Genomic DNA, 13,351 nt, shown 5'->3' with positions numbered 1-13,351 from the left:
GATGGAGTATTTATATCTGCAAAGCAGCAGACTAAACCCTTCTTTACAGTTTGTGTGTACATACAGTCTATCTGCATAGATAGATTGTGTGTCATCTGAATAAATCTGGTACTTCATTTTTACTTACCATATTCCCAACACAACAGAATCTTAGTCCTTATTTGAATTTCTTTCTCAGAACTGATTCACTTTCCAGTTACGTCAGTGGATGTTTTGCTACTGACCTCAGTAGGTACAAGATCAGGTTCTGAATTAGCAGAAGACTCCAGGACAAGCAGGAAGTACTAAAATCTTAGCCTAAGTAGGCTTTCACAACCAGAAAAAGGAGATTTGGCACTGAAGAGGGAGTGGGAAAGAATGCATATCTAATTAGACCGCAAATTCTGATGATTTAATGTGCAGGAGTCATAAAGCATTTCTGAAGGTGAAACATCTTGTGCGTTTTAGCAACACTTAAATAAAATAGTACTTGAACTACTGTAAGTCCTGGTGTTTATAAAGAAGATAAATATTTTGTAGGAAGGCAGTGCTTCCTTTCATATAAAATGAATTATGGGTAGGCTTAAGATAATATGTTCCTGTAAACTGACTGAAATTCTCTTGTGATTTATACTTAACAGCTAAAGATCTAAAAGCAGCAAAAAGTCTCATTGTCTTTGTCTACAGACATACGTTTGCTGAAGTAACTGATGATTGTGGTAACTTCGTTGGTTCTCAGCTTGGGCACTGAAAAGCTGAATGCCAGAGGTGAAAAATCTAAAAATAACATATTGTTGAAAATCTGGGCCAAAATACAAGCTTTTTGCTTCCAAACTTTATACAATATTTTCCATTTGACATATTCATGTAGTCATAGAATACACTGTAAGTTTGGTCAAAATGAAAAAATCAATTTTAACTTTGTAGATTAGGTCAGATGAATGATATTCGCCAATTTTGTCACCGAGGTCTTTTGGTAATCAGGTTAAATTAGGTACTGTACCTTTTACCTAAAATAACGAATAAAGAGGAATGTACCGCTCTTTCTTTCCTAAACTAAGGAACATTAGCTTACACCATAATTCCCATTTTATTTGAAACAGTAAATATTGATTATTCAGTAATATCTTGGAGCTAGAACAGATTGATAGTGTGAAGGCAGGAACGAGGTGCGTTGACAGAACTATATGAGGAAGCCTGCTTATTTGCCTTCATCTTTGTTTACAGAGAGGACCAAATTTACCTAAATAGCATTCTTTCATTTTTAATAGCGTGTTGCAATAGAAATGATGCCTAAAAATTAGTAAAAGCAAACTGAGCCTGAATGCGATTACTGTATAATTTTAAATATCAGCTTACTGTATTTCTTAACAGATATTCGATATTTCCTGGGATCAGTATCAAGCAAATAGAATCGTCAGCTGTGGAGTAAAACACATAAAGGTAAATAGCTTTTATTGTTTACTTGATAAAAAGTAAATAAATGTCACAAAAAAATTTTTCCTCTTATGTGATGAGAGCTTTAAATATAAGGCAGTTTATATTTTTCTCTTTTCTCTGTGAACATTTTAGCAAAACTTTTAGTTTGAAGCCAATTTAGCCATTCAGCAGCGACTGAGGGGCAGACCCACTTAACAAACAAAGTGGGAAGATCATTTGGTGTAATTTTCATCATTATGCACTTGTAATTTTGGGGTTCTCTGCCTTCTCCATTCCACCCCAATTGTTTGAAAATTGTCTCAGCCTTTAGTGATTTCTCTCATCAAGCATCACAAAGGGTCACTGAACTAAGGATGAACTAAGTTAAAAGCATGAATTGAATGACCTGCTGTTTGGCCTATCATGGAATGGTTTGGGTTGGAAGGGACCCTAAAGATCATCTAGTTCCAACCCTCCTGCCGTGGGCAGGGACACCTCCCACGAGACCAGGTTCTTTCACGCTACCAGCATTGGTAGGAACACTGCAGGGAAGGTTTGCAAGACCTGCAGAGATGAACAGATGAAAACTCTAGGGCCTCACTATTTGCTCTCTTTTCTGGAGGTGATTTACATATGAACCTAGATACATACTGTAAGTTTAGGACAAAACATTCTCGTGCTTGTAAAAAGCTTAGAAAGAAATCCTGCTTGCCAATATTCCCTGCGGGTTTCTATTTTTCTCCTGTCTTATCAAAAGCATTCCTAACAGATGGCAATTATTTCACATGACTGGAGTGGGAAGAGCTTTAACTAGAAGTTTAGGAAACCAGTTAATATCTCTAGTTCTGGTTACTGAGAAGCTTGTGCCCTTAAAACCACCACTGCTTTCAAACTGTGGGTGGTTTTGGCAGAAGTGGTACCATCTGTTGTATTCTGTGAGCTGTTTTCCAAAACCTGTCTTTGTTTGGCACCTGTATTCTGTTTAAAATGGTTGTAATTACCCTGAACATGCATAATACCAGGCAAAGTAAATAGATATCGATACAGGCACATAAAAAAAAGGGGAGTGTGTGTGATGGTTAGATATTTCCATACAGTGATGCTCAAACAGCAGTCTGTATACTTGCCATTCATTATAAGGCTGTGGGAATGTGATAATTACTTTAACTTGAAACAAAGGGAAAGAACAGCTCTAAAGTAATTGTATCACTTTGAGAATCGAGACGAATGCTTGGGAATAGTGCCATCTCTTCCTTTAGTGTTTCGGTTCTATTTGGCTCATTTGGCTGAGCAGATATTAGAAGAGGCGGTAAAGCCTAGGTGCTAAGGAATCTCTCACTGAGCTTAGGATCCTCCCTCCACCCGTTTCCTAACACTGCTACCAGTTTTCTTGCCTTTCTACAGTGAACCAGAAGTAAGGAGAGTATACGTTTTACTCACAGCATCAAAGCCCTGGGGGAAGTGTTCCTGCTGCCTTCTTGTAAATTGGCTCATGTTAAGAGGCAATGGGAAAATTTAATCGAATTAGAAATAGAGAAGGATCTGCAATAAAAATCCTTGATCCAAGGATTCTCTGGAATTCAGCTTTAGAGGAATTTCATAGGAGTGAGTACAAAGAGAAAGACCTAAAAATTCAGCTTAGAGCCATGAAGAGATGTAAGCACGTAAAGTGGGAATGAGATAGACATTATGCATCTATGTCAAACACTTCAATGTTCCTGTCCAGTCTCTGAAAGTCTCTTTTCAGTGTGCAATGGACCACAGAACGTAGACACCTCAGCTAATAAAGACCTGAGTTGGCAAATCCATTCAGGACTATGATTCAGTGTTCTGTTTCCACACGTGTCCAGAACTTCTAGTGCTGGCACGCCTGGATATTTCAACACTTCTCTTACGCATCTAATTGAAATTCTCTTTAGTCCGCCTACCCTGGAAGGTCTGATCCTTCAGGGGAAACTGAATGCACTGACTATCCTCTCTGCTTGATAAAATTCTGTTTATTTAGAAAAAAAAAAAAAAAAAGCACTCTGATTCAAAAAGAAAGAATATGTTATTTATAGCCAGCCACTAAAGACACCCTTCTAAGACAAACTTCATGTTCTCTTGACTCTTTTCCCCAGTCGGTCTTGCGTTGTTTTTTGCAGAATGTTACTATGTCTGTGTAGAAGTCAAGAAAGTCACCGTTCCACGCTTAGAGAACCTACCACTATCATAGTCAGAGAGTTGTTTCATGTACAAGCATGTGCAGTCTCCGTCCAGCAGATGGTTTCTCAGTAAATGTATCTATATTTGAGGGGCATATCTCTTTCAGTGCACTGGAAAAGGGCAGAAATGTCTACTCCGGGCACATAATTTCTTTAAGATCAGGTATTTTATTACTTCAGAACCACAGGTGTGTTTTAAGTTTTGCAGACAAGAAAAAATGGGACGTTCCTGCCTTTAAAAAGTGTTCATTCACATTGACAGATGTCACCCAGCACAACATGATAAAAGACAGTGAAATAATGAGAAAGGGTAGTGTAGCAATAGTGAATCAGAATTGTGCCTCACTTTCTCAAACAGTTTGATCATTTTGTTTTGTTTTTAGACTGAACAGCATTTGCCTGGGGATTTCCTTGGTAAGTGGGCAGTTTTTGGAGTCATGGGCATTCTGATAGGAGAACAGGAATCATTTAAGTGTCTGTCCAGACAGTGTTCTGTAAGGATGTACATCTGTGAGATCTGCACAGTAATATGAAAAAAACAGAAATGCTGCAGAAATTTTTCCTAATACGCCATTTACATTTCACAGTTTTGGACGTTGTGTGGAAACGCGCTGACAGCAAAGAGAGGAATATTTGGTAAAACAGGAGATCTCCAAACTATCCTTTGTTTAGCATGTGCAAAAGAAGATATCACGTACTCTGGTGCTTTAAATGGAGACATCTATGTTTGGAAAGGGCTAAACTTAGTCCGCACAATTCAAGGAGCACATAGTGTAAGTTGTGTTTTTAACGTCGGTTTCTGAAATGAGTTGTTCATTGAATTGAAAAACTTCTTGAAGGCTTATATATGAAGATTTTCTTCTGTTTCAGGTTAGAAGATTGTCTAAGACTGTTCATCAGTTAAGAATTTACATGTAATCTTATACTTTGTTTATAAATTGTCAGCAGATGGTAGCTGCTGAACTGATATTGACAGAACTACTGATATTTATAGCATTGGTTTAACCAAGAATAAATCTAAAGTGAAGTTTCTAAATCTAAAGTTTCACAGATTGAGTAGCTTCAGTTATGATCAGTTTACCTAAAAATGGTTCGTAACCAAATGATCTTGTTTCACATAGAGTTTTACTGCTATAATTCCCAGCACTGTAGACCGACTCTTCATCAAAGCTTCCAAGTGCAGTAAGGCTGTTTAATCTGTGAATTGCACTCTGACCATATTCCGAAGACAGTTTACTCCAGTTGGCTTCATAACAACCCCCCTACTTTGGAGGACTTCTAATTACAGAGAGAAAGGCGATGTATAGGATCATGTTAGATTTCTAACCAGTCTAATATAAATTTATGTCTCTCATGTTCCTGCAGTAAAGGCACAGTAGAATTTTCATGTCTTGTTTCTAATGTATTTGAGAACTGCCCCTCTTTTGAATATGATTGTGGCTAATGGCATTCTAGCATGGGTTTTTTGAACAGAAGGAAACAAGTATTTTTCTTAGAAGAGTGATATGAAATCTAACAGTCGTCACTATAGTTTTCTTCTGGCAGCTTTCTAGAAAGAGCAATGCAAACCTAACAGTGTTAGTTATGTTGCTAGTCCATCAAGATTCATAGTAGCTTTTCAGATTAGATCTAAGTGTTCAAGAGAGTAATCGTTATTTATAGAAGTAATCCCTAATTTATGAAACAGTCAGACTGAAGTCAGCGGGACATCGTCCCTGCAGAACTACCGTGTAATTGCCAGGTTGTGGTTATATGCAGCTGCAATAACATGGAAATATCTTTGGCAAACAATAAAACCCTGTAGTGTATTTGCAGAGTTTTGTTTGCAGAGTTTTATTTAGATTCATTAGAATGATTAAATACAATCTCTTTCTATATAATGTGTTCTGTTTCATCCTCATCAATTATGGGGTTTGCCATGGCTAATCTGTGTTCTTTTGACCAGTTTCTAATCTTTATGTAATTAATTATTAGAAATATTAATTTATTAAGACATTGAACAAGGCCACTTTTAAGAGGTCCTCTCTTCATTGTATTGATTTCCATGCAGTTCAACTTGTCTCTTAATTGAGAGGTTCTCCTAATAAAACACTGAATCAGCAGGCATTCCATGAGCTGTTCCAAGGTAGTACAGCACAGTCGTCAATAATGAGGCGTTTTCAAAAATAGAAGAAGAAATTCAAACTGTAGTAGAAACTTGTCTTTCAACAAAGAGAATGAATTGACACTCTTTCAGTTCCTGTCAGATTCCAAATGATGTCTGAACTGAATTCATGAAAGAATGTCTCAATCATCTCCACACCTGTAAGATTATTTGTATTGCTTGTTTGCTTGTTTTTGTTTATTCTGGGTAACTATTTATTTTAAGTGTTCTATTATTTTTTTTAATAATCCTCATAATAATATTAACTAACCCAAATTTAAAGTTCTGCAAATAGGCTGTGTCACTGCTATTCGTACAAAAATTTCATAAATCACTAAAGTGGGAGCACTTGAAATAAAAGTATCCCCCTGTGCTTGCTGGTTTGCTTTCTGGATGGACAACGTTTTACTGCCTAGCAGTTTCTAGCCTTTAACAAGAGTCTGTTCAAAACCATTTCCTTTGTGTGTTTAAATCAATTGTAAAGAACTTTAAAACTTGTTATACTATTGATTAACAGGCTGGAATTTTTAGTATGTATGCTTGTGAGGAAGGTTTTGCCACTGGAGGGAGAGATGGTTGCATTCGGTTATGGGACACTGATTTCAAACCAATTACTAAAATTGACCTAAGGGAGACTGAACAAGGATACAAAGGTAATGAGCTATTACTTTAATGTTTTTTCACATTATCCATCTAGATAATGCATTATGACACAATTTAATTTGAAGCATAAATGTCTCTCCTGTTTAACAACAACAAATGTACCGTTGTTGTTTTTTTTCTTAATGACTGTATTCCCTTTTTTCTCTGACAATGATGTAGCCTGAAGAGATTTCCATGTTTCGTAGTATAAACAGAGGAGTGCTTATAGTTTCTGCTCCCCACCATGCAAATACAAGAAAATAAGGAAAAACTAATTAAACAAAAAAAATAAGAGAATTAAGTTAGCCAATCTTTAACTTAATTAATTACTTGCAATTCATTTAATTAATTGAGATTTCCGGAACCTGATATTCAAAGATGCTGAGAACCTGAGCACTCCATTATGTTCGTTTGGAATGGTAGCGCTTGGCATATTTAATAGAGAGAATGCTATCAAATTCTTGACCATCATATTTGCTTAATCTAATCATGCTTCCTATGAGCTTCGTCATCCCTTTATTTTATGATTAGAGTCTCAGGGCGCTTATAATCTCCATAGATCATAACGCATGCTATATATATATCAAGATCTTAGTCTTCTGGGAATTCTACGCATCCCTTTGAATTGAGAGAAACGTGCAGTCCGTTTGCTGGTTTGAAGTAGGTTTTATACCCTTCTGGCAGCCAACTTTGTAATGGTTAGTGTTAACTTCCCCTGCTTTTTAGCTTATGTTTTTAGACCTAGTTTTCATATTAAAATTACCACTGGAATAGTCAAGAGGCACCTAAGAAGGATAAAATTTTCTTTCGCAATTATGGTTATTTTGGCATGTGTTCTGGTAACAAGCTCGTTCTGTTTATTTTTCATCTTAATTAAACCAGATCAGCTGATGGTTCTAATACTTGTAAAATGCATAGGTTTGCAGTATCTAGGCTTATCCAACAAGCAAGCTGCCAGCAGGCTTAGATGAACACTGCTCTCCACCAGTGTGCCTTACTGTAGTGTCAGCTCATGGAATTTAGCCCTCAAAAAAGTTGTCAAATACACCCAACCTGTAGTCCCTTTGCTCTGTAGTTCCGGCTTTATGTAGGTTTTTGCCGCCAGAATCATAATGTTTAGCATTCATTTCTAGAAAACAATGACCTTATGACCATTTACAGCAGTTCTGATCAATTTAGAAAGACTTTCTAAAAATTGTGGAGAAATAAGCCTGTACATGTGGGTTAGACAGATCAGTCTGGCTAATACCAGTCTTGCAGGCAGGCCATTCCTCATAAAAGTCAGAATAACATCTATGAAGGGCGGCACAGAGAAAGCAGGACTTACACATGAAACAAGCATCTTCAACCTCCTTGGTTCTTTGGAAAGTGATTCTGGGAGGGAGCTTTATCCCACATATTTTGTGAAACCAGAATAGAAGCCATTATTTTGCTCTTATTGCTGCCTGGGATGTGTCCACGCTCAATGCAAAACAGACTTTCTCTGACTTCAGTTACTTTTAATTGACTGTAGTTATCTGCTGTGGAAAATTATTACTTCAGAATTATAACTTACATTCCAGAGCTGTAATATTCATCAGGGTATCTTCTTCTAGCACATTGTTTGTAGAAAGCACCTAGCTATCCTTCTACAGGCTGACAAAGAAGAGATTTTGGTCTGCGTGGAAGTTAAATCAAGGAAGGGCTTATTGAAGGTGAATTCTCATTAGACTACCTGCTACGGAGTGATTCAAACTTGATGCCATTATTTCTACCATCTCTCTTATCTACCAATTGGGACAAAAGTAGAGAATTGTGATAACATGGGCTCAAACCATGAAAATTTCATTCAACATTTTATTTAAATGTGCAAAAAAGTGAAGTACTGAAAAGAGGAATAAAACCATCTTCAGTCACCGGAACCTTGCCTAATTGAAAATTTAGATCTTCAAATCATGTGAAATTGAATTGTTTTTTTTCTAAGTAAATTCCCAAGGTCTACTCAAAGAATAAGAGCTTGATCTCTTGAGAAACTGGCAGCAAAAATGTTAGATACTCAGCATTTTCCCAGGCTTGAGCCTTCTGTTTTTCTGACAAATGGAGATAATTTAATAGAACTGTTTTGAGATTTAATCGGCTGTGATGTATTATTAAACTTCACTGTCAAAGCTTAAAAGTTGTTAAAAATTAACTCTTGAAGTCTTAATGGTCTTCACTGTACTGACTATCACTTTATCTTTTCGTTGCTATTAATCTAAGATTATTTTGTCCCCTGTCAGGTTTATCCATCCGAAGTGTCTGTTGGAAAGCAGACAGACTTTTAGCTGGGACACAGGACAGTGAAATATTTGAGGTGCTAGTAAGAGAGAGAGATAAACCCATGCTGATTATGCAGGGTCATTGTGAAGGGGAACTCTGGGCCCTGGCAGTCCATCCAAAGAAGCCTTTAGCAGTCACAGGCAGTGATGATCGATCTGTACGGTAAGGCTAGATCTTATTTACTTTTTTAGTCCATTCATTCATGTACACATCATTTTTAACCAATGTCAATTTGACATAGTTGTAATTTATTTTCTGGCCTTATGTTAAGACTCCATTAAGACAACATTTTTTCCCCCGTGTTTTTCTTAGCAGCTAATACTTTCTCTCTTCAGCCCTCACATTTGGGCTTCACGCACCATGTAAAAGTAATTGGTGTTTGTGTTCAAAACGTGCTGGATTTATATGCTCTGCTTTAAGTACTAACTCATTACTTTTCTGAACAGCAGGTGTAGGTATCTAAATGGAGAATGGTCACCTCGTACTTCCCTTCTGTTAATAATATACGACAAGCCTAAAACCTAAATACCTTTGACCAATGTTTTACACAGCAGGTGTCTGACTCGGCCATGAGCGTTTAGAAAATCTGATCTAAAACCAATTCAGTTAAAATGCCAGAAAATTAGATTACTGAAAATGCACTGGTTTACTCTAGTGAGAAAGATCCTTCAGGTGTGTAGTTGTAGCATTTGTGCCTCGGGCCTTTGCAGCAGAGATTTGAAGCTTTGTACATATATTTGTGGAATTTGTCACAAAGTCAAGGGTGTTACTTTTCCTGTCCCTCTTAAAATTTGGCAAATTGGTAAGCCTCTGAAAAAAATGAAGCATTTTTAATATGCTTAATAAGACTTTACTGTAAACTTTGGAAGTTAAGCTAAGATTCTCATTGTAGTTGATGTACTCCCATACCCACACAGCTGTTATGTCTTATCTCAACTGGACATGGATAATGCCCCATTGTCACTATTTACCTGCTATTAAAGAGATTGAGATTTTCCTGATCACCAAAGCGATCATGGGGACCGGAGAGATTTTTGGAAGACTGAGGTTTTTTATGGCAGTCTCATGAGTCTTTCCTCAGATTAAGATTCTGCTCTTACCCTGAAGCCCTGCCCGTTTCAGAACAGCACATAGAACAGGGTTCATGACATCTTGGTTTCCCAAGCTCTGAATCCCCTAATGTCCTCCTTTAGCGGTTTCTCCTGACCCTACTATCCTAATTTCTAACCCATCCATTGGGTTTTTCTCCAACCCTATGCCAGGTGGATGATGACTGCTTTTCATCCTATATAGATAATTTGATTACTTGATTGATTGGCTCAATGTCCAAGTGGAGGCCAGTGACAAGTGGTGTTCCTCAGGCGTTCCTCAGTGCTGTTTAACATCTTTGTCGGAGACACGGACAGTGGGACTGAGTGCACCCTCAGCAAGTTTGCCGATGACACTGAGCTGTGTGGTGCAGTCAACATACTGGAGGGAAGGGATGCCATCCAGAGGGACCTGGACAAGCTAGAGACGTGGGCCCGTGTGAACCTCATGAAGTTCAACCAGGCCAAGTGCAAGGTCCTGCACCTGGGTCGGGGCAATCCAGGGCACAAATACAGGTTGGGTGGAGAATGGCTTGAGAGCAGCCCTGAGGAGAAGGACTTGGGGGTGTTGGTTGAGGAGAAGCTCAAAATGAGCGGCAATGCGCGCTTGCAGCCCAGAAAGCCAACCGGATCCTGGGCTGCATCAAAAGAAGTATGTCCAGCAGGTCCAGGGAGGTGATTCTACTCCTCTACTGTGCTCTGGTGAGACCCCACCTGGAGTACTGCATGCAGCTCTGGAGCCCTCAGCACAAGAAGGACATGGACCTGTTGGAACGGGTCCAGAGGAGGGCCATGAAGATGATGTGAGGGTTGGAGCACCTCTGCTATGAGGACAGAGTGAGAGAGTTGGGCCTGTTCAGCCTGGAGAAGAGAAGACTCCAGGGAGACCTTATAGCAGCGTTCCAGTACCTAAAGGGGGCCTACAGGAGAGGTGGGGAGGGACTCTTTATCAGGGAGTGTAATGATAGGACGAGGGGTAACGGTTTCAAACTGAAGGAGGGTAGATTTAGATTGGATATCAAGAAGAAATTCTTTACTGTGAGGGTGGTGAGGCACTGGAACAGGTGGCCCAGGGAAGTTGTGGATGCCCCATCCCTGGAGGTGCTCAAGACCAGGCTGGATGGGGCTTTGAGCAGCCTGGTCTACTGGGAGGTGTCCCTGCCCATGGCAGGGGATTCGAACTAGATGATCTTTAAGGTCCCTTCTAACCTGAATCATTCTATGATTTTATGATTCTATATTTTCAAATCAACCCCAGGCAGTTACCAAACAGTTTTTCAGTTTTTATGGACTACTAGTCAACTTATTTCAGAAACATACATGGGGATTTTACCATTTGGCCATATTTCAATGGGAAGAATCAATCTCCTACCATACATACAGCTTCTAATTTATGTTGCTTCAGATTCCACATTATGATTCACTTCTGCCTTGAAGCTTCATGGTCAGTTGGAATATCTTTTTCCCTTTCCTTTCTATCTTTTTACTTGCACTGGTTTCCTATTCCTGCCACCCCTCATCTCTTCTAACCATTATTAAAATCCAAATTGTGAAACTAACAAAACTACCAGTTGTTCACTACAGTCATGTTCTCTCCCTGTTTCCTACACATTAGTATTATTACTACTGCAGTTATTTCTTTCAGTTTATAAAATGCATGGATAGTCTCTTCTGCTTGGGTTGGTCTACACAGTTGTGTAGACAGGCACAAATTCACACCGCCTGCATTCTGGTAGGATGCAAACCAGTTCTGAAACAAGAGCTGCAAAGCTGGGTTTAGCATTGTACTGCCCTCAAGCTAATAAGCCATGCTAAGACTTTGGATTTGTTATCTTGGACTCATCTGTTGGTTAACATGGTGTTGTGGTTTAGCCTCAGACAGCAACAAAGAACCACGTGGCTGCTCTCTCGAGCTCCCCCACACATGGGAATGGAAGTTTTGATTGGGCAGGGCCAGCTCGATTGATAGATCCCCTGGTGTTAACTAGCCAGGTAGCTTTTGATAAATGTGTATCCCAATGTTTTAAAGTCCCACCACCCATTGCTCTCAGTGTAGTTTTTAACAGTCCATTGTATCGTTCTATCTTCCCAGAGGCTGGTGCGTGATAGGGGATGTGATATACCCACTCGATACCATGCTCTTTGGCCCAGGTGTCTATGAGGCTGTTTAGGAAATGGGTCCCGTTGTCTGACTCATTTCTCTCTGGGGTGCCATGTTGCCACAGGACTTGTTTTTCAAGGCCCAGGATAGTGTTCTGGGCAGTAGCATGGGGCACAGGGTATGTTTCCAGCCATCCGGTGGTTGCTTCCACCATTGTGAGCACATCTTGACAGGTTTGTGGCAGTGTGATATAACCAATCTGCCAGGCCTCCTGATATTTATATTTCAGCCATCGCCCTCCATACCAAAGAGGCTTTAACCGCTTGGCTTGCTTGATTGCAGCACATATCTCACATTCATGGATGACCTGCGCAATAGTGTCCGTGGTCAAGTCCACCCCTCGGTCACGAGCCCATCTATATGTCACATCTCTTCCTTGATGGCCTGAGGTGTCATGGGCCTGTCGAGCTATGAATAGTTCACCCTTATGTTGCCAGTCCAGATCCACCTGAGTCACTTCAGTCTTAGCAGCCTGATCTACCTGCCGGTTGTTCTGATGTTCCTCAGTGGCCCGACTCTTAGGTACCTGGGCATCTACGTGACGTACTTTCACAACCAGATTCTCTATCTGGGCAGCAATATTTTGCCATAGATGGGTTTGCCTCTGCGCTGCCAGTTGCCCTGCTTCCACTGCTGTAGCACCCCAACAGAGCATTTGCCACCATCCACAAATCAGTATAAAGTACTGTCCATTTTTCTCACTCGGCAGTGTCCAAGGCCAGCTGAATGGCTTTCACCTCTGCAAACTGGCTTAATTCACCTTGTCCTTCACTGGCTTCTGCAACTTGTCGTGTAGGACTCCACACAACAGCCTTCCACTTTCAAAACTTTCCTACAATCCGGCAGGACCCATCAGTGAACAGGGCATATTTGTTCCCATTTCTCTGGTAGTTTATTATATGGTGGGGCCTCTTCCGTGCACGTCACCTCCTCCTCTGGTGACATTCCGAAATCCTTGCCTTCTGGCTAGTCCATGATCAATTCCAGAATTCCTGGGCGACTGGGGTTTCCCATTCGAGTTCACTGTGTGATCAGTGCAATCCACTTACTCCGTGTACCATCAGTTGCATGATGTGTGGTGGGGACCCTGTCTTTGAACATCCAGCCCAGCACCAGCAGTCGAGGTGCTAAGAGGAGCTGTGCTTCTGTACCAACCGCTTCCGAAGCAGCTCGAACCCCTTCATATGCTGCCAATATCTCTTTTTCTGTTGGAGTGTAGCGGGCTTCAGATCCTCTGTATCCCCGACTCCAAAACCCTAGGGGTTGACCTCAAGTCTCCCCTGGTGCTTTCTGCCAGAGGCTCCAAGCAGGGCTGTTCTCCCCAGCTGTGGTGTAGAGCACATTTTTAACATCTTGTCCTGCCCGGACTGGCCCCAGGGCCACTGCATGGACTATTCTTGTTTGATTTGTTCAAAAG

The 13,351-nt window shown here is 40.1% G+C and overlaps 1 protein-coding gene across 4 annotated transcripts in view; it reads left to right on the top strand.

Annotated features, from left to right (window-relative positions):
• The window catches only part of EML6 (EMAP like 6), a 136,682-nt gene that overhangs the window by 49,253 nt on the left and 74,078 nt on the right, over positions 1-13,351 (top strand). For all 4 annotated transcript variants that reach the window (XR_012585935.1, XM_074578610.1, XM_074578609.1 and 1 more), the window contains exons 5-8: positions 1,354-1,422; positions 4,190-4,375; positions 6,263-6,398; positions 8,646-8,847. Coding sequence is in view for 3 of the 4 variants with exons in the window: in XM_074578610.1 (XP_074434711.1) it covers positions 1,354-1,422; positions 4,190-4,375; positions 6,263-6,398; positions 8,646-8,847 (593 nt within the window). In the remaining variant the exon portion in view is untranslated. The remainder of the gene's footprint in view (positions 1-1,353; positions 1,423-4,189; positions 4,376-6,262; positions 6,399-8,645; positions 8,848-13,351) is intronic.

The sequence above is a fragment of the Larus michahellis genome, chromosome 3 (assembly GCF_964199755.1).
Source record: "Larus michahellis chromosome 3, bLarMic1.1, whole genome shotgun sequence".
NCBI lineage: Eukaryota > Metazoa > Chordata > Aves > Charadriiformes > Laridae > Larus > Larus michahellis.
This window is presented reverse-complemented; position numbering and strand designations above follow the sequence as displayed.